The 27,925-nt window shown below is 46.0% G+C and overlaps 4 protein-coding genes across 9 annotated transcripts; 2 read left to right on the forward strand and 2 right to left on the reverse strand.

The window, feature by feature from the left end:
• The first annotated feature begins 1,110 nt into the window (after nt 1-1,110).
• On the forward strand, nt 1,111-5,352 carry LOC123428182. Of its 6 annotated transcripts, none has more exons than XM_045112365.1 (4): nt 1,111-1,290; nt 1,393-1,981; nt 2,339-2,431; nt 4,274-4,744. In XM_045112365.1, the coding sequence occupies exons 2-4, from the start codon at nt 1,723-1,725 to the stop codon at nt 4,363-4,365; spliced, it is 444 nt and encodes a 147-aa protein (XP_044968300.1). In that variant the 5' UTR covers nt 1,111-1,290; nt 1,393-1,722; the 3' UTR covers nt 4,366-4,744. The 6 variants fall into 6 exon arrangements, 3 of the variants coding, with proteins under 3 accessions (XP_044968300.1, XP_044968301.1, XP_044968302.1); XM_045112366.1 differs by having other exon boundaries at nt 1,113-1,482; nt 1,580-1,981; XR_006622507.1 differs by adding an exon at nt 4,934-5,352 and having other exon boundaries at nt 1,118-1,981; nt 2,326-2,431; nt 4,270-4,429.
• Nucleotides 5,353-8,509: 3,157 nt separating this feature from the next.
• Nucleotides 8,510-14,718, forward strand: LOC123428868. The gene is made up of 4 exons (XM_045112982.1): nt 8,510-8,665; nt 8,779-8,884; nt 14,262-14,479; nt 14,713-14,718. The coding sequence occupies exons 1-4, from the start codon at nt 8,510-8,512 to the stop codon at nt 14,716-14,718; spliced, it is 486 nt and encodes a 161-aa protein (XP_044968917.1).
• Nucleotides 14,719-14,962: 244 nt separating this feature from the next.
• On the reverse strand, nt 14,963-16,622 carry LOC123428870. The gene is made up of 6 exons (XM_045112983.1): nt 16,366-16,622; nt 16,027-16,108; nt 15,516-15,623; nt 15,360-15,428; nt 15,182-15,244; nt 14,963-15,085 (listed from the first exon to the last, which is right to left on the reverse strand). Exons 1-6 carry the CDS (start codon nt 16,620-16,622, stop codon nt 14,963-14,965), a joined length of 702 nt encoding a protein of 233 aa, XP_044968918.1.
• Nucleotides 16,623-19,096: 2,474 nt separating this feature from the next.
• On the reverse strand, nt 19,097-20,485 carry LOC123431065 (2-oxoglutarate-dependent dioxygenase 19-like). The gene is made up of 2 exons (XM_045114879.1): nt 20,019-20,485; nt 19,097-19,879 (listed from the first exon to the last, which is right to left on the reverse strand). Exons 1-2 carry the CDS (start codon nt 20,399-20,401, stop codon nt 19,288-19,290), a joined length of 975 nt encoding a protein of 324 aa, XP_044970814.1. The 5' UTR covers nt 20,402-20,485; the 3' UTR covers nt 19,097-19,287.
• Nucleotides 20,486-27,925: the final 7,440 nt, after the last annotated feature.

Consider the following 27,925-nt stretch of genomic DNA (forward strand, 5'->3'; position numbering starts at 1 on the left):
GTAGGAGGGCCGGGACGAAAGGTTAGGCCTTTAGTCCCGCCTCTTTAGTCTCGGTTGGTGAATCGGGACTAAAGCCCCTTACGGGCCGGGGCTAAAGGCCTCGTCCCCACTAGTGTCAGCTCTATTGTATTTGCTCTGAGGCATAGAATTAGCTGGAGCGTGCCGGCGTCCACGTCGCATAGCACGGTGTGCCCCTCGGCGTCCACGCAGAGGACCTTGCTTGCAGCACCGCTGCTTCGTTCATGGAAGGGCAGGAAATCCGTTCTTTCCTTGGCTGAGACTGACCGTTGGAGTCTGAGCCTGGGCGGAGGAATCCGTGAGACGGTGTCCATCCACGGTGGCACCATGGCTGATGATGGCCAGTCCATATTGACCCTGGATTTTTCTGCCGCCCGTGCTTCCTCCGTGGATCCGTAGAAGAGTTGCTCCGCGGCCTTGATGCGGCTCAACGTGTACCCGCTGTCACCGCGATACCTCTGCATCACAACGTTGATGAACTGCCGCGCCTTCATCGCTCACCACTCCTAGTCCTACCAAAGAGGGATCATCACGATCGAATTAGATGACGACTGATCCCCCAGAGACCAAGCACTTCCATGGAAACAAACAAGATCGGACAGGGAAATAAAAGACGAACGTCCAACAGGCAATCTCCCCTAATAATAAAGCGCGCAACGCTTCTGCCGTCCGTCGCTGGCGGTTTTGCAAAAAAGTCCTTATGTTTTCTGGTATTCAACCCGCCATCCAGATTTAAGTGAAGAAGAAAAACGTTTCACTGATTAAAAAGAAAAACACCTCGAGCTCACCTTATCCACGCCGTCCTCCACCGCGGGATCCTCTCTCCGACAATCCGCCGCGCCACCCCTTGCCCCGCCCGCCACCCCCACCCCATCCCAAACCCACTGCCGTACGTCGCCGTCGTCACCATCCACCTCGACCCCGTCTCCCCTTACTCCCTTCTCGGCCATAAAGGCTGCCGCGTAGCCCCCCGCGCGCGGGCAGCCGGATGGCCGACGGCGGCGACGGGGAGGGCGCGGGCGAGAGCTGCTGGCCGACCCCCGCCACCGCCGACTCCGGCCACGGCGGCGGCGTCGGGGAGGGCGCGAGCGAGAGCTGCTGGCCGACCCCCGCCACCGCCGACTCCGGCCACGGCGGCGGCGGCGGGGTGCTGCTGTCCGACGTCAGGAGGGAGATCTACGACCGCCTGCGGGCCGTCGGCAACCAGGAGGCGCTCGCCGACCCCTTCTTCAACCGCGTGCTCGAGGACAACTACCAACGCCTCCCAGCAAGGTCCGTCCTTTCCGCCCACCCCCCGTCCACGCCCGCGTTTTCACCTCACCAACGCCTCTCTCTCTGTTTGTCTGTCTGTGTCCGCGCCCACCGGGGATGCAGCCACTACATCGACCTCGACGTGAGCATGGAAACCAGGGATCCCCCACAATTACTGTTTTGATTTGGAGCCAGAGGTTTGTCCTGCTGAAGGTACTGCACAAGGAAGCAGAGGAGCATGATAATACAGTAAGCGACAGTGTGCAGGGAAGATTTCATGAGTTTAATGGATGGATGAATTTACCCTTAGGAATCAGACGTGGAAGACGGGACGGTTGTCGGGGTCGGCGCACTCGGCGAGGATCCGGCGATGGAGCAGCATGTCCTCCGCCTTGTTCACCAGCGTTCCTGCGTGGCATAGTTCTGTAAGAATTGTCAAAAGCTCAAAAGCGAATGTTAGAAGCGTGGAGAATGAGAAGACTGATGGAACGGGAGCTTGACAGAAGGTCAAATGATTGGTCAGCCAGGCTGGCAAGATTTCAAGCCGAAGAACAGCGACTACGGGATAGAGTAATGGAGCTAGCAGAGCAGAATGTGTCATTTCAGAGAGAAGTTACTTTGTTTGAATCGAAACAAGTTGAGGCTTCTAACAAGATTAGAAGTTTGGAATTGCAAAACAAACAACTGAATGATGAGATGGAGAAAGTTAAAGGTGAGCACACCAAAAGCAGTGATATGGATATGTTAAGGGTATATGATATGCTATTAAATGTAGTATTAGGCAATGTGTTCTACTCTACTGTACATTTGGCCGTCAAGAGCCCTTTATTCTCTTGTCACCTGAGCTATCATATTTGTTCTCATGTTGACCCCTTTACCAATGACTGTTGAAGATTGTGATCCTTTTCTATTGTTTATCTTTTATCTTTATACACTTAAATTTGCAGTGAACTTTTATCTGCTTTCATCAACTATTTCCTGCACTGTCAGTAGCTTGGATATAATGGGTTGGTTCTTGGAACCTTCTCAAAGGCTGATTTGATCACCACGGTGCAGTTGATTTTTGCAGGTAAAGTTGGTGTCCCGAAGCAGCTATTTGTTAACACAGACCCATTGTCAATACCAGCTGCGGTTATGAGGGCTGGGCTATCACTTCCATTAGGTAAGTCTGCCTTAGAAGTAAGGGTGGTCTTTCTCTTTTCAGCTACCATAAGGCACTCTGTACTATAGAATCAAAATTCAGGTCACCATTGCCATCTCTCATAAGTAAATGGACATGCTTTGTCCTCTTGACTTCTGTGAAAATTTTGTATCTGCTAGAGCAAGTGATCATTTTCCATCATTTTTCCTCCATTTCTTTCCTGGTTGATCAGTTCATATGATTGTCATGTTAGTTGCAGCATGTACTTCTGTAGTCTGTACATTTGATGGATAGGTAGTAGGTTGCAGATAGCTTGAAAGATACGAATCCAATCCATGGTACACTAACTGGATTAGGTCCTCTCCATGTAGCCTAATAATAGAAAATAAAAATGAAGGTCGATTAAGCAACAAATTATAAATTGATATGCTTTTTGTATGGCTTGATAATTCCAAGGTGTCTCTTGGATTTTATTTTTCATGTAAATTAATTGGAGTGCTCCCTGTTCTTTTTGTTGAGCCGGAATCAATGCTCTGTGTTCTGAATGAGATATAAGCAAGGCATTTCTTGCCAGATATTATGTCAGTAGTCCTGAGTTCACCCTGTATGTTCACATCATGCGCATAACACCAGTGGGCCTTCTTTAATTTTGATTTCACCCCTAGAAGCCACCCATATGCAACTGAATGTAGATCCTTAGTAGAGTTGCATGATAGCTTTACAAAAGCTGCAGAAGAAAGGGACCAAATCCAAGAATGCTTAAAATCCAAAGAAGATAACAGTAGGGCACTGCACAAGGTGATTGCAAGGTTACAAGGGGCATCTAATGAGCAGGAAAAAAAATAAATGGGCTCAGGCAAGGATTTAGTGTTGAATTAGAAAATAGATCTGTTGGAAGTAGCGAAAGCATCACCAGGATGCAAATGGAACTTTTGGGACTTACTGGAGTTGAGCAAAAGCTGAGAAAAGAAATTCAGTCCTGTAACCTTGAAGTAGAGTCTCTTCAGCAAGAGAACATAGGGATTTTAAACCGTCTACAAAGCAGTGGGAATGGATTAAGTTTATCCTCACATCGTCTTGTCCTGGAACTTCACACTAGAGTGGACAACTTGCAGATGCAAGGCTTATCGTTACTTGAAGATACTAGCTGTCTTTGTGGCAAGTTGTTGGGCGTCATGAAATCCAAGAGTGAGACAATTGGCAGTGTTGATGCACTAGCAGACATTGAATACACTCTGAAGTACCAGAACCTAAGACAAGGAATGGATTATTTAGCCCTTAGTCCGAGAAAAGTTAAATCTGTGTTGGTTGAAAAACACAATAAAGAAGACAACATAGTGGGTGTTTCTGTGGGACATGATACATTATATATTATTGTTGTTCTTGAGTAAAGTGTAAGTTGTTCACTGGTTTATCATTTTGCACTAGAGAATGACATCAAGCTAGCAACATTATTTTAGAACTAATATAGTAAAATTTGTGTTACCATGAAATGTGCTCGAGAAAAATATGTCATAATACAAATATATTATGAAGCCAAATTGCTTAAAGAGGTACTCTATAACATTAAAATACCGCATAATATTTATATTGGCATGGCCAGCTGAACCATAGCCAACTGATGAAACTGTAAGATGGTTTTACTATTGTACTGAGCAAAAAATGTTATTTTACTGAAGTAGACTTTTTACATGGAAAATGATTTGTTTAAATAGACATGTGATCAGAATATGCTTTGTTTATGTATATTCTGCAACTCTGCATTTAGATTTAGGGTTACTTGGTTAATATTTTTGAAAGAAAAATGTCACTCTAAGAGTATATTATCCAGAACTTCATATCAACGTGTTGTCGTGTAGGCAGGAAGGCATGAATTCAACGGCGAAAACTTCTATCACGATGGGGTCCCTCTAGGCGGGAAGGCATGGACCCAACAACAAGGACATCGATTATGATGGATTCAACCAGACTGCTCGATTACTGAATGACATAATATGGTTATGATGTGGGTTCATGGAGGTACTCTAGCCCCAACAAAACTCTGACTCATCCAACCTTTTCGGGCAGGTTCACTATTCTTCAATCGTAGTGCTGCATATTCCTATTTGAATGATAGATGGTGCATAGAATTAATGATTCAGAAAAATTATTTTTTTTTGTTACGAACAAGTCTGCAGCTCTCACAGATAGAAGATTATCACTAAAAGAGAACAACTAATTAGTCTTGGTAGATGAAGTCAGATTGTGTACTGACATTGTGGTAATCTCTGTATCCTATTTCTTCCTGTTATTTGTGTTATTTTGCTTACACAAAATGGTCATGTTTATCTCAAATTTCTTTTGTCAATTGCCTCCAAATTAAAAAATCAGGGTAATATATAGAATGTGTATGTTCCATTACCCACAACTGTACCATTATCTTCTATTGAATAATTGGATTAATAAACTTTTCATAATCTTTTGTTGTAGCTTGTAGAAGAGCAAAGTTTTACCTGCTTATAACGTGTCCCCTTCTCCCGGTAGAGTTAACTACACATGGAGGTTTGAGGAAGAGCTCGTTGGACGAATTTTTCGCCCGGTGCAACGCACGGGCATTTGTACTAGTATAAATAAGGAGCAATACCTGCGGCGGACGGGTCAAGTGTCTTCCCCTCCAGTTCCACCGAATCAAAGGGGGCGCTTGCAACGGAGACAACGGCGGAGGCGGCGGCGGCTCTGACAAGTCGCGCTGTAGCTTGCACCTCTTTATCTGACGTCCAAGATCTGACGGAGGGAATTGGCCAAAGGGTAAGACAGCCCACAGATTGTCAGTTTTCAGCAGAGACGCCCGCACTTGTAGTTTTCAACAGCACGGGCAACAAAAGCTATGCACTGAGCACTCTTCATATTTAGATTCTCAAAAATAAATTATAAAAAGGATAACTGAACCCATTATGCAGGAACATATTAAAGAAGCAAAAACTGAATAATTCAATAGCACCTGTCATTAAAATTCAGAAACATTTAGCATAGCAGCTCTTTATCACTTAGCATAAAAATTCAGAATAGTGGCACAATTGTAGTACTAGCTTGCAATTTTTGTTGATAGTTTACCAAGCTGACTACTTGGTGGCACAATCCTTGTTGCACCAACCATTTTCACGACACTAACGATTAGAAAGCACTGACAAATTATGCAATTTGACATCCTTAAATATGAAGAGCTTGCTACTGGCTTTACAATGGAATCGAGCGGTGTGGCAGATAATAGGAATGGAATCCGCGGATGTGCCGACTCTCCTTCCTCAATCCTGACATTGTCGGCCCTCCACGGCACGATCTTGCAACCTTTAGCCTACTGCTCCCCAATGACAGTGATGCTCGCCTTCTTCTCCTCCACGGTTGGACATACCCAACCTCTTCCCCCTCCTCCGTTGGGTCGCTCGTCCTTAACCCTCTCCCCGGCGGCGCAACCCGGAGTGTTGCCATGTGTTTCTCATAAGAAATTTGATGCTCAAATCAGCGAAGTGTGTGTTATTGTATGATGGACGTCGGATATATGTATGATGGACGTCGGAAAGAGGGGGCCAATCCCTTCCATTGGATATATATATGATGGACGTCGGATAGAGGGGGCCAAGTTGTAGCGTGACTTGCTAGAGGCAAGTCGATCCTGGTGTCCTTTTTTTAGAATCACATGGTTAATTTATTGCTCTATACTCTAGTAAGGAGTACAATAGAAGGATCCCATGGATAAAGAAGCAAATATAACAACCATGATCGAGGGACAGAACACTCTTTACAAGATTATGCACCTCATAGTTCGATACTCCACCCTCATGAATAAACCTTACTGAAGTAAAGGAACTTGCTCGTTCCTTGATTTCACAAGCATTGAGGTGTATGCGCACATGCTCCCTCCGTTGATGTTCTTACTACGATGGATGCATCACATGCGATTACAAGTTCCTACAAATTTGGATCATGTGCAAGGGCTAAAGGCCTTGCAACATGCTACACATTCCAGGGTAACCGGATCAATAAAGTTATCAAGGGCTCCTGCTGATGACCCAAGGTACCTTCCCACGTCATCATGAAAAATGACGACAACTGCCCACTTGGGATGTTGTTCTTGTGAAGTTTGATACACAATTCTCTGCTCCTTTTTCTTGATGGCGCCATCACATGCTGTGTGAATTTCTTTTGAGTGAATTATGGAGAATCTCGTCCTTAAAAATCCTGAGTGAAAAGAACTCGATTTGCTTTTCAAAATCTCAAGAGGATTCTACAGAATCCTAATGCAATCCAAAACCCCCCAAAAGTTAGATTTTCACAAAATATCAAGATTTTGGTAACTCCCACAAAAGAAACATTTCAAATATGAGAATACCCCTATTAAAGGGATAATTTACAACTGAACTACCCCTCATATGGCCGAATGACCTAGCAATCGCTTGATCTGTGGACACTAATATTTTTGCTTTTTTCAAAGCCTAATCACGCACAATTTCAGTGGAACACACAATTTCAGTATCACCTTGGATAGGTAAAATTCTATCTGAAGCTGGTTTTTACACCTAGGCGGGACGAAATAAAAAATACTCCCCCTGTAAACTAATATAAGAGTATTTAGATCACTACTTTTGTTATGTAAATGCTCTTATATTAATTTACGGAGGAAGTATCACCTTTTTTTATTAGTAATCTTTACCTATTAATAAAGCACATATTACTTTTGTGGTACGTCATTAAAATTGCCTTCAAAATTGTCTAATATTACCCACCAATGCCATCTATAAATTATAAAAAACGTTTTGCAGGGAATCTTCGCATGGGCCGGCGCAAGTATAGGGACCAGCTATACTACGCTCAGCTCGCTGGAAAATAAAAAGCACGCCCGTTTGGGCAGGCCATGGGCGGGGGCTTGTTTTTTAGTTTTTTTAATTATTATTTATCTGTTGCTTTTTATTTTTTCTAATTCAAATAAATCAAAAAAACTTTCTCAATTCAAAATATTATATTTACATAAATGTTTGATAAAACATAAAATGTTTGCAGGTTCAAAAATTGTTCGGGATTTTGTAAAAATGTTTGCATATTAAAAAAGTCGTAATTTGGAGAAAACATTCGTGAATCAAAAAAAGTCTATCATTTTGAGCAAATTCTTTAATGCAATGAAAAAATGATTCATAATTCAAAAAATGAATTATTCGCCAATTTACAAGAAAAATAATTGAAATTAGTTCGTAATATAAAATATTGTTTGGAATTTTAAAAAGTATATTTATAAATAGTAAAAAAATCTCGATTTTAAAAATGTGCCCAAATTTGTAAAAATGTTCACCAATGATTGAATGTATGTAGTTAAACAGTAATGCGTCTGAGTCTTTCTGATCATATACCTGAGTGAATTTTAAAGATTTAATTGTCGGGTGGATCGGAATATTATAGTATATTTTAAATAATGTTTCTTGAAATTCAGAATAATTCTTTGATTTACCAAGTTTTTTGACAACCATGATATTTTTTTCAAAATATGAACATTGTTTCAACTTGTGAATTGTGAATAAATTTAAAAGAAGAAATATTTTTGTGCATTTGTGAACAAATTTTCAAAGTCGTGGGATGGGATATTAACATAATGTGGTCATCGTCATTGAAGATGGTGTTTTTTTCTTCCGTTGCAATGCACGGGCCCTTTTGCTAGTAAGGTATATAAAATAATCTCTACCTTTATAATCTCTTCCTAATAATAAAGGAGATAAATACACTCATGGTCACTGTATTTGGGACGAAAGCACGATACGGTCACTGGCCATTGGAATACGCTCGTTACGGTCACTGTATACGATGGGACGTGAATGTACGGTCACTGTAGCACGTATGTGGTGCGTACAGGCCTAGTTTGACCTATTGTTGACCGCCACGTACTGGTCTCTCATTCGGCCAACGATTCATGAAGGGGTTTTTTGTAAAAGAACCAAAATCCCCAATCCCTCAAATCCCTAACCCGCGGTGTCCCCCTCAAATCCCTAACCCTCCTTCGCTGTACTCCGCCTCCGTCGCTCTGCTCGGCCACCACCGTCGCTCTGGCGCTGTCCCCCGCAAGCTCTGGCGGTCATGTCTCTCACGAGCTCGTCCTCCTCTGCTGTCCACCACCGGGCGTTGGCGCTGCCGCTGATCCGCTGCGCAGGCTGCAAGGAGAAAGTGCGCATGTTTGTGTCCACCACTGAGAAGCACGATGGATGGGTCTTCTACAAGTGCCAAAATCATGGGGTTAGTGTTTCCATGGATTTATCTCTTCGATTTATGTCCTGTCCATGGATTCTATTCCGTTTTGGATGGAAAGATTGAACTTTTTTTGACCTTGGCATGTATTTTTGGGATAGGTGAGTTGTGAGTTCTGGCGTTGGGAATTGGAGTACGTGCAGTACCTGGTTGACAATCACTATCTGGTTGGCGATGCAGCTGTGGATGCTATTGGTGCGGCTGAGGAACGTAGGGAGCAACTTCTGAATGCACAAGAGCTTCATTACATGAATGGATCAACCAGCATGTCTAAGAAGTTTGTGAAGAGAGAGAGTGGCAATGTCATGACCAGGCAGCAAGCTGATGCACTGATGAAGCTTGGGAGAGAGATGGTGATGCTCATGAAGATCTTGCTTGCTGTTGTGCTGATGTTAGGTGTTGGTGCATTGGTGCTATACATGGTGAAGAACTGAAGATTAGCTGCATTGGTGATGCCAGGTTCATTTTGGGAGACTGCAGTGATGTTAGTAGTGGTGGCAGTCCTAGTTTGTGTCATGTAGTTTGTTTCATGTAATGGTGGCAGTCCTAGTTTGTGTCATGTAGTTTGTTTCATGTAATGGTCTCATGTAATGGTGGAAGTGACAATGCTATGCTGAACCCTATGTTATATTTGATCAATATGATGTTCTTATGCCATTCCTTCTTAATATGTGATTACTTGTTTTGTGTACAAAGTTCCTCCAAATGGTGTCATGTTATGCTTATTGAAAGGGTATATATATTACAATGTAAGGCGGTGTTGTCTACAAATAGGACCAAACTGACCAAATAAGAAGTAAGTCTTTTACAAACTTGACAAATATGCCAAACTAACCAAATATAATGCATGAAAACTTGTTGTCACAACCAAATAAGTCTTGCCCGTCATCCACATACAAAAGAAAATAGCCATGTTTCTTACAGGACAATACTGCAGTCACTATGCATAATACTATCTAAAGACATCAAACATTGAAGATCTTGGAGCCTTCTTTGGATAGGCAGCTTCATTGTCAACTCAGCTTTGTTTCCTTTTTGCAGCAGCCATGCTTTGCTCCCTTGCTTTTTTTGCAGCAGCCTTCATCTTCTCCTGTGCTGCAGCAAGCCTCTTGTCAGCCTCTCTCTTTGAAGCAGCAAGCTTCTTCTCCTCTTCTTTTCTGGCAGCAGCAAGCTTCTTCTCCTCTTCTTTTCTGGTAGCAGCAAGCTTCTTCTCCTCTTCTTTTCTGGCAGCAGCAAGCTTCTTCTCCTCTTCTTTTCTGGTAGCAGCAAGCTTCTTCTCCTCTTCTTTTCTGGCAGCAGCAAGCTTCTTCTCTTCTTCTCTTTTTGTAGCAGCAATTCTCTTCTCTTCTTCTCTTTTTGCAGCAGTTGCTTCCCTCTGTGCTCTCTTTTCTTCCTCCTTTTTTTGAGCAGCAGCTCTCCTCTCTGCTTCTTGCCTTGCCTTCTTCTCAGCAGCTAATGTTTTCATTGTGTCTTGAATAATCTGTCTTGTCTCAGCTTGAGCTTTCTTGTTGATTTATGCTTCTTCTTTCTTTTTGGCAGTTGTCTGTGCAGCAACCAATCTTCTTCTCTCTGCTAGTTCAGCCTTCTTCTGTGCAACCTCATGTTTCTTTCTTGCTACCTCTTCAGCTCTCCTCAATTCCTCTTCTCTTCTAGATTCCAGAATGGCCTGCTTCCTCTCCTCTAGTTCCCTATCTCTCTGGTTCTTCATGGCCTCCAATTTCTGTGCCAACTCACCAGGCCTGATGGTATTTGAACTTGCTTGGCTGCCTTGGCCATCAAGAGACTAGTTTAGCACCACTTGGGCAGCATTCAGGAAACTAGAAGATGGTAGTGGCCTTTGTTCCACAACTCTAGGTATTGGCATCTAAAAAATACACAAGTGTCCATTGTGAGATCAATACTACAGTACTAGTTATGTTATTGGGTATGGAGTAGTTATGTTACCTGGGCAATCATGTTGTCTATCATGAGATCTTCATATGTTGCAGAAGGTTCTTGATGGTCCTGCTGAAATGCAAAAGTTTGTGTTAGATAAATGCCAAACATGATCAACTTCAGTGTGTTAAAACATGATCATACAAGTGTTACCTGTGTTAAAACAGGATCAACTTCAGTGGATGTAGCTGTTTGTTCTGGATTAGTCACACTGTCAGCACCTTGTTCTGGATTAGGCACAGTGCCAGCACCTTGTTCTGGATTTGTCACACTGCCAGGACCTTGTTCTTGATTTGTCACACTGCCAGCCCTTGGTGGTGGCAGTCCAGCCTTTTTGTGCTTGCAACCCCTGGTGTTGTGGTCTGCCTCACCACACTAAGAACAATGCATGATGACACCATGCCTTGTTATTTTCTTCCCTCCCCTTCTATGATCAACCTCTCCAGGTGCTTGTCTTCTTCTGGTACATGGTGTACCCACATGCTTCTGGTACAATGGTGGCTGAATTGGGGGCCCATGTAAATCCTCGCACTCTCTCCTATCTTTGCAAGGATATATAATATTACCATATGCCCTCTTGAACATCTCCTTTGAGTAGCAAGGGTCAACCATCAAAAGAGGATCAATTCTGTCATTCCTGCAGCAGGCTATGACATGAGAGCATGGAACCCCTGATTTATGTATCCTTATGCAGGTGCATGTTCTCTTATGCATGTCCACAATGTAATCAACTCCTCTATCACCTACTAGAAAAAGGCCATCTCCTGATCCCTCCACATAGCATGTGTTTGCAAATTCTGTTGCCTTCTCAACCTTCTTCCTGATCTTTGGGAAAATATCACCAGGCCATTTATCTGACTCCATCTGCTTGTTGTAATGCCTTGTCATTAGCTGTCTATAAATCCTATCAACCATGCTAAGTATTGGTAGTTCCCTAGACTCCAGAATGTACCTGTTGAAAACTTCACATATGTTGTTTAGCAGAATATCACATTTGGGCAAGTCTTTCTGAAAAGCTTTAACCCAAGTATCAGGTTCTAGCTCTTGCAACCACTTGTAGGCATCAACATTCAGTAGCTTCATTTCCTCCATGCCTTGTTCATACAGCTGAACTGTGTTACTCCTTGCTATCTTCCATAGTTGATTCTTCAATACATGACCCTTGAAAGATTGCTGAAAGTTTTGCCACATGTGCCTAACACAAAATCTGTGTTCTGCTTCAGGGAACAATTCTTCAACTGCATTGATGAGCCCCTTTTGTTTGTCTGACATTATGGTCCAAGGTTCAGTGTTTATGATGCCTAGATCTCTTTTCAATGTGTCAAGAAACCATGCCCAGTTAAGGGTATCCTCAACCTCAACCACAGCTATTGCTATTGGAAATATGCAGTTGTTTGGATCTACACCAACAGCTGCAACACTCTCAAAAACCTGGCCTACATGGAATGTTGGCCTATGTAGATCCTCTGGTCTGAAAGTCCTGAACTTCAAATGCAACTCTTCATCATCTGAATCAGGTGCCCACAAATCTTCACCTTCAGACAAGTCTTCATCTGAATCATACTTCTGTTTGCCTTTGTCTTGAGCTTTAGGTTGCACTTGATCCCCTTTATGCTTTGCTCTCTCATTACTTTTGTTTTCCTGCCTCTGTTCTGGTTCATCCTCATCTACATTATCTGCATACAAGTCATCATCATCATTGCCTATTTCATTGTCACTGTCCACAAGTAGACCAGGGTCATAATCCTCATCATCTGTGTCAGTACCTGCATCCTCTTCTTCCATTGCATAAGTGCATTTGCTCTCCCTAGCACTCATCCTCATAGATGTGCTGCCTCCAACATCCTCTGCTTGCATTTCAGTATTTGCCTCTGTTTCTTGCTTAGGGAATATAACCTGCAGGGGAATTAGTGCCCCTATCTCTGGCTCTGCATCTGCTTGCTCTGTTTCTGCCCCTGCCTTTGCTTGCTCTGTTTCTGCCCCTGCCTCTGCTTCATCTGTTTCTCCCCCTGCCTCTGCTTCCTCTATTTCAGACTGAACACTACTGCTGGGAATCCTCTTTGCAGAGCTGATAACTGGAGGCAAATGTGCTCTTGGATAGTGCACAACATCATCTTCATTTGAATTTGCCTGCAAGCTGTCATCATGATCTAGATATATACTGAAGAAATGGTGCCCAATATCAACAAACACCATCATTATGTCTGTCTGCTCCTCATCACTAAGTTCTCTTAGACCATTTGTATTGGGTGTAAGGATGGGCACACAGTAGAATACTTTGAGCCTCCCTGCCATCTCATAACCTATTTCCTCAACTAGGCTTTCAATGAGAATTGGTGACCAGGTTACCTTCTCCACATTATCATACCAGATGGCTCGACCATTCACATAAGCACGGTTCCTCCCATGCCCAACAAAAAATCCACCATGATTAATTTCAACAGAGAAATTTCTGCTTCTACGACCTGATGCACCAACACATAGACAGCAAGCATCAGAATCGGCTGTATATACATTTTATTAAAAGAGATAAAACCCTAAGCCCCAATTCTCCTACCCCCAAATCCCATACCAAAACCCTAGAACAATCGGTCCTGACTAAGAACAACAACACATCTACAAAGGCAATGCGGCCCTAAAAGGTTGGCTTTTGAACATCAAAACGCTCGGATTCTTGAGGAAATAGGACTTACTGTACACGGGGGGAGGTCCCCCTTCTGGACGACGAACAGGGGCCATCGACGTCGGGTCCAACGGGAAGAAGGAGTGCCGCGGCGGTGCCTCGTGGACGACGCACGAATTCAGCCCCTCGCCACGACTATACCGCCGACGATCGCCGGGGCGACGACTCCCCTATCTCTGCACGAAGACGAACAGGGGACGTGATTGGAGGAGGAGGAGGAGGGATGATTCGGGATTAGGTGATGCCTGAGGGGCTATTCGCATATTTCCACTGCCGCCGCGCCGCGGATCGCCACCTGTCCCCAACGATCGGTCAGCACGTGGTCAACTAGGCATGTACGCACCGCATACGTGCTACAGTGACCGTACATTCACGTCCCATCGTATACAGTGACCGTAACGAGCGTATTCCAATGGTTAGTGACCGTATCGTGCTTTCGTCCCAAATATAGTGACCATGAGTGTATTTATCTCATAATAAAGCACGCAGTGCTTTTGTCATCCGTCATGGTCGTTTTACAAAAAAGTCCTTCTATTTAGTGGTAATTAATCCCACGGTCCCTATTTAAGTGAAAAAAACGTGCGAGATGCAGCGGCGACGGGCGACGCGGCAGCTGGGGCTTCGGTCGGTGGATCTGGCCGGGGAAAAGGGTGGCGCGACGAGGGGGTCGCCGGGGGCGCGACGGGCGGCGCGGCGAGGGGGTCGCCGGGGGCGCAGGGGCTTCGACTCGGTGGATCTGGTCGGGGGAACGGGCGGCGCGGCGAGGGGGTCGCCGGGGGCACGACGGGCGACGCGACGGCTGGGCGCGGGGGCTTTGGCTCGGTGGATCTGGCCGGGGGAACGGCGGCAGAGCGACCAGCGCGCCCCGTCTACGTCTTCCCCTCCCTTCAGCTCGTCAAAGCTGAAAGGCCAGCGGTGGTGGAATGGGCGGACGAGGCGAGGCGAGGTCGGCATCCATGACGACCTCCTCAACGCCTCTCCTCCTCCCCCACGCCCCGACGCCGGCGGCGCGGGACGAGGTGCGGCGGCAGGTGGGGCTCGCGGCGCCGCTGGTGGCGTACAGCCTGCTGCAGTACAGCCTGCAGGTGGTCTCCGTCATGTTCGCCGGACACCTCGGCGAGCTTCCCCTCTCCGCCGCCTCCGTCGCCACCTCCTTCGCCAACGTCACCGGCTTGAACGTCCTGGTAAGCTGTGTCGTTACCAAACCAAGCCTCGTGTTGCTACTTGTGAAGCTTGAAAAAATGTTCCCAGAGCTGAAATTGTTTCCGAAGTTCAAAGGAAGAGCGAGTTGTTAGGAGTAGTTTTTAATGCATCGTGGGTAAAATTATCAGAAAATCAGTATGCTTATTATGTGACCAGCAGGCACAAAATTTTCTTGTAATACTATCAGATGATGCCTACTTTCAGTTGCAATTAGGTTTGATGAAAATTTTCACATGATCAGCTGGGAATGGGACATAAAATCCTTTTTCCAAGCATGATTAGCCAACATAATGATAGAACTAACCTCTACCCTGAGAGAATCACAAAGCTATTCACCCATAAACATTGAAATATTTGCAATACCAGCCCAGTAAAAGGATGCAACCAGAGAAGTTACTAAGTTCGTATAGATAAGAGAAACAGGATCATGCCAATGTCCTTCTGTTCATTGTCCTCAAGGATACCTACCCGGATGCTGTGTAATCGTAATCTTGATGTCGGTATCGCTTGGTTTGTATTTCAGAATTTCTGGACAAAGAAGTAGTATCCTGTAATATTTGTGCTGCACCAAAAGCCTCAACCTTGCGCTACAAGTCAAAACTCCATACATCAGAATGCATATAGTCGCTTAAAAATACATCCACAAAAGAAAAAGGGAGATGCTGAATAAGATAAGTAACAACCTTAGCAATTAATGAAAGGAAATATTCTCCTTTGTTGCGTTTGTCAGAACATGTTATCAGAAACTGCATCGAGAATGAATCAGACTAATAGTGCCATTTCATACACAGGTAATAGGCTTTAGGAAAAGAAAAGTTCAGGCAAGAGCTCAGAGATCATCTGCGTGAAACAATTACACACCTGATTAAGGACCGCAACAGCACCTGACTCAGGGAGCTCATTGAGGCTCTTTATGCAATGGATGTCAATCTGGGAAGAAAAATAGACAGGACGATGATGCTCTGTACCCACAAAAAAAACAAAGATAAATAGGAACATTTCTAACAAATTACTTACGTCGTATGGACTACCAATTCCAAGACGTAAAATACGAAGTAAGAGTTCGTTGACGGCCGAAGGTGGTGAATTAATAGCTGCTTCATAGGGGCCGGTGACATCAGCCACCTAGGGGATAAAAATGCAGATATGTCAACGAGTATAACACTTTTTTTCCTTTCTGAAGTACGCATTTTATTCAACTCCCTCTAATCCTACACAAGAACCGAGCTGCGTGTATTGATGTCAAATCTTATACTTTATGTTTTTTTATGAAAATATAATAGGCGTTTAGAGACAAAAACCATCTCATTCAATAGTAGACAAATAGACTATATCAGAGCATCCAGAGCTGCCAGGTTAATGGCCATTCAATTTTGAAGCAACTGTACTACAACGTGCATCAGTCAAAGATTAGACCTATTAGCACAATATCGAGTCTTAATACGATGGATCTTGTGACAACTAGATGGATATACAAGTGATCTAAAGCTTTAGTACAAAATGATTATATGGTGTTTATCACCCATACCATGTTTGATAGTCTTGGAGCTTTCGTTCGACGATCAAGCGAATCATGTCCGTATCTGCCATGAGAATAATCTGACTTGCCTCTGAGTTAGGTGGAGCGCGTCCAGGTCGAGCTCCGCGAGGTCCCCGGAATTTGCCGCGGGATCATCAACCACCGGCGCCAATCGACAGGTGCTTCATCGGGCTCCAAATTTGAGCATTGGCTGGATCACGAGCCAGCAGCAACGACGTGCTCGTGGGGGCAGCCGGCGGTGCGATGACGGGCTGCGTGCAAAGGTCGAGGATGGCGGCAGCAACTAGTGGCTAGAGGCGTGGAGTGTGGTGGCGAGTTGGCGGCTACATGCGAGAAAAGAGGTAGGTGAGTACAGCGCCATGCCGGATCCGACTTGAGGGGTAGGTGGTGGGCTTCTTGGCCGACGGGTCGGTCGCCGGAGCAGGGAAGGGGAGGGGAGGGGAAAGGGGGAAGGTGACGCCGAAGATGGGGTCCTTGGGCGCCGGTTCGACGTGGCCGAGGAGCGACGCCATGGCCCGCGCCGGGAGCATGGTCGGGGCCCCGCGCCGCCGGATAACGGAGGTCACGCGGCGGTATAGCGCCATGGCGGATCCGGCTTGAGGGGTAGGTGGTGGGCTTCTTGGGCGGTCGGTCGGTCGCCGGAGCAGGGGAGGGGAGGGGAAAGGTGGAAGGAAGGTAGGTAGATAAGCTCTGACTTGTGGTTGTACATGTGCTCGAAATCATCAATGGAAGACTGTCTTTTTTTTACTGCATTTTAGCTGCAACTTTGGTCAGATCAGATGTGCAAAACCAGTTTTGTTTGGTGTGAGAATCTTTAAATCAAGCCCTGCACAACAACTCACAGGGGGGAGAACCTCTCTCAGTTGTACCATCTATCCGGCAGCTCTAAGTGCCTTAATCCCGATTCACATCGAGCCCCGATGATAATGTCCGGGGAAGTGGTCATGTTGGTCCGGAGGGTGTGCTCCTAATACTGGCAGAATGTGTCAATAAAAAAGCACCAAGCCTTATAAACTCTTTACTTTCCGGCAATCATATTTTGAAAGTGAAAAGTATAAATATAAATTAATGTTACCTACAATAGTGACGGTGAGAATAAAATAGTAACGCCGCAAATCAAACAATGCAAACGTTTTTTAAACATTTTACAAAGATGGCAAGGCCGACAGCATAATTCTTCATGTTGAGAATTGTTAATGTGGGTCATAAATCAAACAATTACTCGTGTTATAGGCTACATGATGTGATGCTCTTTTTTCTTCCGGTGCAAGCAGCATTTTTACTAGTAATAATAAATCATAGACTGTTTTCGGTCATCCAACATCCAAATTACCATGGAAGTTGACAAGAATTACCCAACAATGCCATCCATAGGTGATAAAAACCGTTTCACACACGATAATCCCTCTCTTGTGACCCATGCAGTTCGGACCCGTATACTACGCCATGTGCGCTGAAAGATGATGCAATGCGCCAGTTTGGGCCGGCCATGTACAGGCGGCCAGTTTCTAAATGTTTGTTTTTTATTTTTCCTTTTTATTTTCCATATTTATTTTTTTACTTTAAATAATATAGGATATTAAAAAAGTCATGGAAATAAAAAATGATATAAAATGCTTAATAAATCATAAAATGTTTGTGCATTCAAAAGAAAATTCGTGATTTTGTAAAAACAACATTGACTTATTTGAAAAATATTTGCAACATTGAAAACAAATGTCTGAAAAATAATAAAATGTTCATGATGCACCTGTTGAGGAACGTTGCATGGAAACAAAAACAATTTATGCACATACAAGATCTATCCATGGTGATGACCATCTACGAAAGAAGACATAGGATCCACGTATCTTTGTAGATCACTAAGTGAAAAGCATTAAGAAACGCGGTTGATGTAGTTGAACGTCTTCGCGATAAAAAAACTCGTTGATTCTAGAAATGTTCGCCGATTCAAGAAAATTGTCTAATTTTTCACAAGAAAACAATGAATGTGGATAGTGTTAAATGTTCATGAATTCAAAAAATATTATTGATTTTAGAAAATGGTCATGAATTCAGAAGTGTTTACAAATTGTAAAAATGGTCACACTTTCAAATATGTGCACGAGTGTAAAAGAATGTTCATTATTTCCCGAAATTGAAAGTGATAGTGTATCTCGGTGATCCAACATAATCTGTTCATGGTCATTGAAGATTATGATTTTTTTTTCTTTGGTTACAACGTACGGTCCCTTTTGCTAGTAAGGTAAAAAGATTAGATTAGAAGGGCACAAGTTTTATTTCGCACTGTCCATACCGGCGTGGCGTCGCTTGGAAGATCTCGTCAGGACCTCTTCGGAGGCGGTTTTGACGAGGAGGAACTTCCAATCCAATGGTTTTGTAACAAACCTAAGGCTCCTCTGGCTTCAGGCTGGCATTGGGGATTACCCAGGCAGGAATTAGATTCCCATCCACGTCCCCGCGACGGTCTTCTCATGCCCGTTCCCATCCTCATACCCATATGCGGGGATAGAAATATTCACATCCCCATCCCCGCGAGGTTTTTAGTCCGGGTAGGGAAACCGATACGCACAATCAACAATAACCTTCGATAGCATTTCGGTTGAAAAAAAAAGGATTTCACCACAATAGACAATATGTTGTGGCTAGGTTAAGTATTTCTCGAGGCTTTTGGGCTAAATGGGTGGGATGGATTGCATTTTGGGTGGGTAAGGGCAGAAATTACCTAGGATCTAGAGTACTAATTTTAGAGCCCACATATAAAGCCTTAACGGATGAGGCAGATAATCCCGTCTTGCATGCTGGGTAAGGTACCCAAAGCCAATCCTAGGAAACAGTAAAGCTTCATAGGGTCTTTCTGTCCAGGTGCAGGTAGTCCGCATCTTCACAGACATGTCTATTTCATTGAGCCTCTCTCCGAGAAAGTACCCAGATCGTTACGCCTTTCGTGCGGGTCGGAACTTACCCGACAAGGAATTTCGCACACACCAGCTTTCTCATGAACACTAAAATTGACACATCCCCATTCCTGATAGAGTAACTATGCACGGGACACGGATAAGGATTAACCATTGCCAGCTTGACTCCGGCATGTATACGAGCTCCCACTGCGATCTGGGACTCCGATTGTAGATGCCCTTAGGCAACAGCAGAAAACAGGCTAGGTTCACACCACAGACAACGAACTGAAGTTTGACAACGGAAAAAAGGTAGAGTACGCCATGGATCATGGAAGCAAGCTTTCGCGAGCTAGATTTGGTAATGGGTGATGTGTACGACATCCTCGGGCCTGGACGGCGGGTGGGTCTTGTTCCTCATGCGCAGCTGCATGTACTCATTATACCTGAACCCTCTGTACCGCGGCGGCTCGCCGGCGCCGCCCGCGAACTCCGGCAGCGGCTCGACCCACTTGTCGCCGTGGAGGTTCAGGAAGAAGGCGATGGAGTGGCGGTGCGCCCCCGGCCTCCTCACCACCCTGTGCGTGGCGCTCCTGAACTTGTTGTTGCTGAGCACCTGCAGAACGTCGCCCACGTTGACGACGATGCTGCCCTCCACGGGCTCCGCGGGGACCCAGCGGCCGTCTTCCCCGAGCACCTCCAGGCCCCCGACGCCGTCCTGCAGGACGAAGGTGACGCAGTTGCCGTCCTCGTGCGCGCTGATGCCGTTGTTCTCGTCGGGCGATGTCGCCGGGAAGTAGCGCAGCGCCGTGAGGAAGTCGAAGCCGCGGTCGGCGTTGTAATCGGCGAGGAAGCCTCGCGGCAGGCCCATGCACTCGCTCAGGATGTCCTGGATGAGCAGCCCCAGCTCGGTGAGCTTGCCGTAGCACTCCTCCAGCGCATCCCTGAAGATGATAGATTCTTTTTTCTTTCAATTCATATAAGAAGGATTCAGAATCACAATTCAGAAATCAGAATCGAAGCAGAGGTTGCTACGAACTACAATCACAATCCACGAATGAAGCAGAGTAAGAAAGAAGTAACCTGAATCCGGCAGGGTGGGCGGGGTAGTGGTTGAGCCCGAGCTTGGGGTTGAAGAGGAGCAGGTACTCGTTCTTGTCGGCGGAGTGCGCGGGCTGCCGCGCGTAACCCACAGGGAGCGGCGCGGGGGAGGCGCCCTCGGCGGGCCGCACCTTGGCCTTCTCCTCGTCCGGGAGCGCGAAGAACGCCGCCGACAGATCGAGAGCGCGCGCCATGAGCTCCGGCGGCACGCCGTGGTTCACCGCGCGGAAGAACCCGGTGGCCTGGCAGGCCTCGCGCACGGCGTCTGTGGCACGGGCGCGCGCGCCCGCGTCGTCGGCGTCTCCCGCGGCGAAGAACGGCGCCAGGTCCACCACGGGGAGCGCCCCGCCGTTGCTGGCCGCCATTGTGTTTCTTGGATTGTTCTGTACACTAGCTTGGTTGGTGGAAACTTTGGACGCGATCGTTAGAATAAAGAGCTCTTTATGAATGAAATCCTCGCCCCCTCGGATCACCCCAGGCCGGGTAGGGCCGTACGCAGAAGACAAAAACTAAGCTAGAAGCTCTGTCGCTATCCGGCGAGACAGAGAGAGAAACGGAGAAAATATGTATCGAGTGGGGTGAATTTGGAAGCGTGTGATGATCAATTCGGACTGGGGTAAGGCCTAGTTCTTTTCAACCTGAATTCTAGAGAATCAGGATTATGAAAAATTCTTCCAGAATCTGCTTTTTCCAGAGGTTTTTTTTTCAGAGATTGTAGTTTGAGATTCTGGAAAGTGTTGTGTGTTGAAATGTCTGTACTGCCCTTAGATAGAAGTTGTTTGCTGAATTGTTAACACTCTGTTGTTTCTAACAGTAACGAAAGTGTATTTTACGAATGGCATAAAAATTGCTAAATATTACAATGGGTGTAAAGTTTTGTTCATGACGGCACTAGTCTTCGTATGCTCATCTCTTCCTAGGCCAGATGCTTGCTGGATCAATGTCTTCCATGTATTGTAGTCGCTCCTACACACACTCCACCTATTTTTGATTTGCCGGGTTGAATAGTTTCTTCCGGAGCGTTCATTGAACTTTTTATGCAAATTAGCTTGTCCTATGTCCGACAAAAAGCTGCCGCTGCGATTATTTCCTCGAACCTCCTCTACGCAAGCAGTCATATAAATTGTATGAGCAGCACTATCCCAATTTGCTTTGGGCTCTTTAACTTTCTCCATCTACCATTATTATTCAACATTACCACATTAGCATTGACAGCAGGAAACACTGACAGCACTATCTAGCACTATCTAACAATACATTGACAGCAGGAAACATTGACAGCATTGACAACACTATCCCAAATTGTATGAGCAGCACTATCTAGCAATACAGTGTGTTCAAGAAGCAAATCCATCCATCCACCCATCTAACAAATAAGCAGCAAATCCATCCATCCATCTAACAAATAAGCAGCAAATTCATCCATCCATCTAACAAATAAGCAGCAAATTCATCCATCCATCTAACAAATAAGCAGCAAATCCATCCATCCATCCATCTAACAAATAAGCAGCAAATCCATCCATCCATCCATCTAACAAATAAGCACCAAATCCATCCATCCATGTAACAAATAAGCAGCAACATCTGTTTACGGGGAAGAAGAACGAAGCTCACAGCGGGGTGGGGCAGACTGCAGGGTGGGCGGGGCGGGGCCTGGCCGGTCGGAGGCGGGGCGGGGCGGCCGGCGGCGGGGCGGGGCGGGGCCGGCCGGCGGCTGGGCGGGGCGGGGCCGGCCTGAGGAGCAGGGCGGAGGCCGGCCTGACGAGCGGGGCGACGGGGCCTGCCGGCGGCGGGGCGGGGCCGGCCTGAGGAGCGAGCGCAGATGCGGCCTGAGGAGCGAGCTCAGATGCAGAGGCGAGGTGGGGAGCGAGCGCAGATGCGGGGCGTTTTGGTTGACTGCTCGGTGGCATTTTGCCTGTAATTACGTGGTATAATAGGGGTATGGTATTAATCCAAAAGGTTTTCTTTTGTGGGACTTGGTAGAATCTTGAGATTGTGGGAGAAACCAGGTTTTCCTCAGATTTTGAATTGCACTGAGATTCTGCAGAATCTGATTCAGATTTTGGTAGTTCATTCGAGTTCTTTTGGCTCGGGATTTTCGGGACTGAGATTCTATAGAATCTGCTCAAAAGAACTGGGCCTAAGAAGGTTGGTGAATGATTCACAACGACTAGTTCATCGTCATATTCATAGTAGCCACGGACTATGAAAGCGATCTCAACGGGAATGGAATTCTTTATTATATTGTGTTCGATGTTGAAATCTTTTTATTAAAAGAAGGACAGGAAGAAAAATAATCATCAAGGTAGGGAAAAGCCTAATAGTGAAGCGACTTTTTCCAAGGCTCGAGAGCGAGGGGAAACTTCTGCCGACGGTTACGAAGGGCTCGTGCGATCTTGCCGGCGATGGCGGCGCTTCCCTAGTTTCCTTGGCTACGTCTGGGGACGGTGATCCTCACGATCCCGTCTCTCTTTTCTCTCCGTCGCTACCACACTCTGCTATCTCCAACGTCTACGCGCAGTCTAGCGTGGTCGTCACCACGATGACGGAGGAGGTGGCGAACTCTGGAGTTTCGGTTCCTGGTGGTGCTTCGATGCCGGGGGGAGTTCTGTCGATCTGTGATTTGGATCAGGCTGCTAAGGGTAATGTTGGGTAACGTAGCATAAATTCAAAATTTTCCTACGCATGTTCAGATCTTCCTATGGAGAGACCAGCAACGAGAGAGGGGTAAGAGCATCTTCATACCTTTGAAGATCGCTAAGCGGAAGCGTTGCTAGAACGCGGTTGATGGAGTCGTACTCGCAGCGATTCCGATCTAGTGCTGAACAACGGCACCTCCGCGTTCAACACACGTGCAGCCCGGTGACGTCTCCCGCACCTTGATCTAGCAAGGAGGAGGGAGAGGTTGGGGAAGAAGACCAGCAACACGACGGCGTGGTGTTGGTGGAGAGACGAGGTCTCCCGGCAGGGCTTCGCCAAGCGCCAGCAGAGAGGAGGAGGAAGAAGTGCAGGGCTGCGCCGAGGGAGAGGGAAAACCGTGTCCTCCAAAGGCCAAAAGTGCCCACTATATATAGCGGAAGGGGAGAGGGGGTGCCACCCCTAGGGTTCCCACCCTAGGGGGTGCGGCAGCCCTCCCAGATGGGGGGAGTGGCGGCCAGGGCAAGGAGGAGGGGTGGCGCACCCATCTGGTGGGCCTAAGGCCGACCTTAGGTAGGGTTCCCCCCTTTCCCCCTTTTTCTGGTGCACATGGGCTGGGTGGGGGGCGCACCAGCCCACTTAGGGGCTGGTTCCCTTCCCCACTTAGCCCATCTAGCCTCCCGGAGTCGTCACCCCCTTCGGTGCCCCCCCCGGGACCACCTCCGGTGGTCCCGGTACGTTACCGGTGATGCCCGAAACACTTCCGGTGTCCGAAACCATCCGTCCTATATATCAATCTTTACCTCCGGACCATTCCGGAGCTCCTCGTGACGTCCGGGATCTCATCCGGGACTCTGAACAACTTTCGGTAATCTCGTATAACAATTCCCTATAACCCTAGCGTCATCAAACCTTAAGTGTGTAGACCCTACGGGTTCGTGAGACACGCACACATGACCGAGACACATCTCTGGCCAATAACCATCAGCGGGGTCTGGATACCCATGGTGGCTGCCACTAGCTCCACGATGATCTCATCGGATGAACCACGATTTCAAGGATTCAATCAATCCCGTATACGATTCCCTTTGTCTGTCGGTATAGAACTTGCCCGAGATTCGATCGTCGGTATACCTATACCTTGTTCAATCTCGTTACCGGTAAGTCTCTTTACTCCTTCCGTAGCACGTCATCGTGAGACTAACTCCTTAGTCACATTGAGCTCATGATGATGTTCTACCGAGTGGGCCCAGAGATACCTCTCCGTCACACGGAGTGACAAATCCCGATCTCGATTCGTGCCAACCCAACAGACACTCTCGGAGGTACCCGTAGTGCACCTTTATAGTCATCCAGTTACGTTCTGACGTTTGATACACCCAAAGCACTCCTACGGTATCCGGGAGTTGCACAATCTCACGGTCGAAGGAAAAGATACTTGACATTAGAAAAGCATTAGCATATGAACAATACGATCTAGTGCTAGGCTTAGGATTGGGTCTTGTCCACCACATCATTCTCCCAATGATGTGATCCCGTTATCAATGACATCCAATGTCCATGATCAGGAAACCATGATCATCTATTGACTAACGAGCTAGCCAACTAGAGGCTTGCTAGGGACACATTGTGATCTATTCATTCACACATGTATTACTGTTTCCTGTTAATACAATTATAGCATGAACGATAGTCGATTATCATGAACAAGGAAATATGATAATAACCATTTTATTATTGCCTCTAGGGCATATTTCCAATAGTCTCCCACTTGCACTAGAGTCAATAATATAGTTACATTGTGATGTATCGAACACCCATAGCATCATGGTGTTGATCATGTTTTGCTCGTGGAAGAGGTTTAGTCAACGGGTGTGCAATATTCAGATCCGTGTGTACTTTACAAATATCTATCACTCCACTCTGGACATGGTCCTGGATGGAGTTGTAGCGGCGCTTGATGTGCTTCGTCTTCCGGTGAAACCTGGGCTCTTTGGCTATGGCAATGGCTCCAGTGTTATCGCAGAAGAGTGTCATAGGACCCGACGCGCTTGGAACCACTCCAAGGTCGGTGATGAGCTCCTTCATCCAAATTCCTTCATGAGCCGCTTCTGAAGCAGCTATGTACTCCGCTTCACATGTAGATGCTGCCACGACTTCTTGCTTGCTGCTGCACCAGCTCACTGCCCCACCATTCAATACATATACGTATCCGGTTTGTGACTTAGAGTCATCCGGATCTGTGTCGAAGCTAGCATCGACGTAACCCTTTACGACGAGCTCTTCGTCACCTCCATAAACGAGAAACATTTCCTTAGTCCTTTTCAGGTACTTAAGGATATTCTTGACCGCTGTCCAGTGTTCCGCACCGGGATTACTTTGGTACCTCCCTACCAAGCTTATCACAAGGTTTATATCAGGTCTGGTACACATCATGGCATACATTAGAGAGCCCACGGCTGAAGCGTAGGGGACAGAACTCATCTTCTCTCTATCTGCTGCCGTGGTCGGCGACTGAGTCTTACTCAATCTCATACCTTGCAAAACTGGCAAGAACCCTTTCTTTGAGTTTTCCATATTGAACTTCTTCAATATCTTGTCAAGGTATGTACTTTGCGAAAGACCTATGAGGCGTCTCGATCTATCTCTATAGATCTTGATGCCTAATATGTATGCAGCTTCTCCAAGGTCCTTCATTGAAAAACTCTTGTTCAAATAGGCCTTTATGCTCTCCAACATCTCTATATCATTCCCCATCAATAATATGTCATCCACATATAGTACGAGGAAAGCTACAGAGCTCCCACTCACTTTCTTGTACAGACAGGCTTCTCCGTAAACCTGTATGAACCCAAACGCTTTAATCACCTCATTAAAGCGAATGTTCCAACTCCGAGATGCTTGCACCAGCCCATAGATGGAGCGCTGGAGCTTGCACACTTTGTTAGCACCCTTAGGGTCGACAAAACCTTCTGGTTGCATCATATACAACTCTTCCTTAAGGTTCCCGTTAAGGAACGCTGTTTTGACGTCCATTTACCAAATTTCATAATCATAAAAGGCGGCAATTGCTAACATGATTCGGACTGATTTCATCTTCGCTACGGGAGAGAAAGTATCATCGTAGTCAACTCCTTGAATTTGTCGAAAACCCTTTGCGACAAGTCGAGCTTTGTAAACGGTTACATTACCGTTTGCATCAGTCTTCTTCTTGAAGATCCATTTATTTTCTATGGCTCGCCGGTCATCGGGCAAGTCCACCAAAGTCCATACTTTGTTTTCATACATGGATCCTATCTCGGATTTCATGGCCTCAAGCCATTTGTTGGAATCCGGGCCCGCCATCGCTTCTTCATAGTTCGAAGGTTCACCGTTGTCTAACAACATGATTTCCATCACAGGGTTGCCGTACCACTCTGGTGCGGAGCGTACCCTTGTGGACCTTCGCGGTTCAATAGTAACTTGATCCGAAGCTTCATGATCATCATCATTAGCTTCCTCTTCAGTCGGTGTAGGCACCACAGGAACAACTTCTTGCGTTGCGCTACTTTCCTATTCGAGAGGGGGTGTAATTACCTCATCAAGTTCTACCTTCCTCCCACTTACTTCTTTCGAGAGAAACTCTTTCTCTAGAAAGGATCCGTTCTTGGCAACAAAGGTTTTACCTTCGGATCTAAGATAGAAGGTATACCCAATAGTTTCCTTAGGGTATCCTATGAATACGCATTTCTCCGCTTTGGGTTCGAGCTTTTCTGGTTGAGGTTTCTTCACATAAGCATCGCAGCCCCAAACTTTAAGAAACGACAACTTAGGTTTCTTGCCAAACCACAGTTCATACGGTGTCGTCTCAACGGATTTAGACGGTGCCCTATTTAAAGTGAATGCTGCAGTTTCTAATGCGTATCCCCAAAATGATAGCGGTAAGTCGGTGAGAGACATCATAGATCGTACCGTATCTAATGAAGTGCGATTACGACGTTCAGACACTCCGTTGCGCTGCGGTGTGCCAGGCGGCGTTAGTTGTGAAACGATTCCACACTTCCTGAGGTGTGTGCCAAACTCGTGACTCAAATATTCTCCTCCACGATCAGATCGTAGACATTTAATTTTTCTGTCACGTTGATTCTCAACCTCACTCTGAAATTCCTTGAACTTTTCAAACGTCTCAGATTTGTGCTTCATCAAGTAGATATACCCATACCTACTCAAATCATCGGTGAGAGTGAGAACATAACGATAACCACCGCGAGCTTCAACGTTCATTGGACCACACACATCAGTATGTATTATTTCCAATAAGTCGGTGGCTCTCTCCATTATTCCTGAGAATGGAGTCTTAGTCATCTTGCCCATGAGGCACGGTTCGCATGTGTCAAATGATTCAAAGTCAAGAGACTCTAGCAGTCCATCAGTATGGAGCTTCTTCATGCGCTTAACGCCGATATGACCAAGGCGGCAGTGCCACAAGTATGTGGGACTATCATTATCAACTTTGCATCTTTTGGTACTCACACTATGAATATGTGTAACATCACGATCGAGATTCATCAAGAATAAACCATTCACCAGCGGAGCATGACCGTAAAACATATCACTCATATAAATAGAACAACCGTTATTCTCTGACTTAAATGAGTAGCCGTCTCGCATTAAGCAAGACCCTGATACAATGTTCATGCTTAAAGCTGGTACTAAATAACAATTATTAAGGTTTAAAACTAATCCCGACGGTAGATGTAGAGGTAGCGTGCCGACGGCGATCACATCGACCTTTGAACCATTCCCGACGCGCATCGTCACCTCGTCCTTGGCCAGTCTCCGCTTATTCCGCAGTTCCTGCTTTGAGTTGCAAATGTGAGCAACAGCACCGGTATCAAATACCTAGGAGCTACTACGAGCGCTGGTAAGGTACACATCAATAACATGTATATCACATATACCTTTAACGTTGCCGGCCTTCTTGTCCGCTAAGTATTTGGGGCAGTTCCGCTTCCAGTGACCTTTTCCCTTGCAGTAGAAGCACTCAGTCTCAGGCTTGGGTCCGTTCTTTTTCTTCTTCCCGGCATCTGGCTTACCGGGCGCGGCAACAGCTTTGCCGTCTTTCTTGAAGTTCTTCTTACCCCTGCCTTTCTTGAAACTAGTGGTCTTGTTGACCATCAACACTTGATGCTCCTTCTTGATTTCTACTTCTGCAGACTTGAGCATCGAGTACAACTCGGGAATGGTTTTCTCCATCCCTTGCATGTTGT

Source organism: Hordeum vulgare, chromosome 2H, assembly GCF_904849725.1.
Source record: "Hordeum vulgare subsp. vulgare chromosome 2H, MorexV3_pseudomolecules_assembly, whole genome shotgun sequence".
Classification (NCBI taxonomy): domain Eukaryota; kingdom Viridiplantae; phylum Streptophyta; class Magnoliopsida; order Poales; family Poaceae; genus Hordeum; species Hordeum vulgare.

Coding starts and splice junctions, on each gene's coding strand:
- LOC123428182 (XM_045112365.1), top strand. CDS start 1,723: ATGTTAGAAGCGTGGAGAATGAGAAGACTGATGGAACGGGAGCTTGAC. Junction 1,982..2,338: donor TGAGATGGAGAAAGTTAAAG/GTGAGCACACCA, acceptor TGATTTTTGCAG/GTAAAGTTGGTGTCCCGAAG. Junction 2,432..4,273: donor TGGGCTATCACTTCCATTAG/GTAAGTCTGCCT, acceptor TCGTGTAGGCAG/GAAGGCATGAATTCAACGGC.
- LOC123428868 (XM_045112982.1), top strand. CDS start 8,510: ATGTCTCTCACGAGCTCGTCCTCCTCTGCTGTCCACCACCGGGCGTTG. Junction 8,666..8,778: donor ACAAGTGCCAAAATCATGGG/GTTAGTGTTTCC, acceptor TTTTTGGGATAG/GTGAGTTGTGAGTTCTGGCG. Junction 8,885..14,261: donor TGCTATTGGTGCGGCTGAGG/AACGTAGGGAGC, acceptor CCATGACGACCT/CCTCAACGCCTCTCCTCCTC.
- LOC123428870 (XM_045112983.1), bottom strand. CDS start 16,622: ATGGCGCTATACCGCCGCGTGACCTCCGTTATCCGGCGGCGCGGGGCC. Junction 15,429..15,515: donor GAATTGGTAGTCCATACGAC/GTAAGTAATTTG, acceptor TTTTCTTCCCAG/ATTGACATCCATTGCATAAA. Junction 15,086..15,181: donor TCCTTTCATTAATTGCTAAG/GTTGTTACTTAT, acceptor TTTGACTTGTAG/CGCAAGGTTGAGGCTTTTGG.
- LOC123431065 (XM_045114879.1), bottom strand. CDS start 20,401: ATGGCGGCCAGCAACGGCGGGGCGCTCCCCGTGGTGGACCTGGCGCCG. Junction 19,880..20,018: donor GCCCACCCTGCCGGATTCAG/GTTACTTCTTTC, acceptor TATCATCTTCAG/GGATGCGCTGGAGGAGTGCT.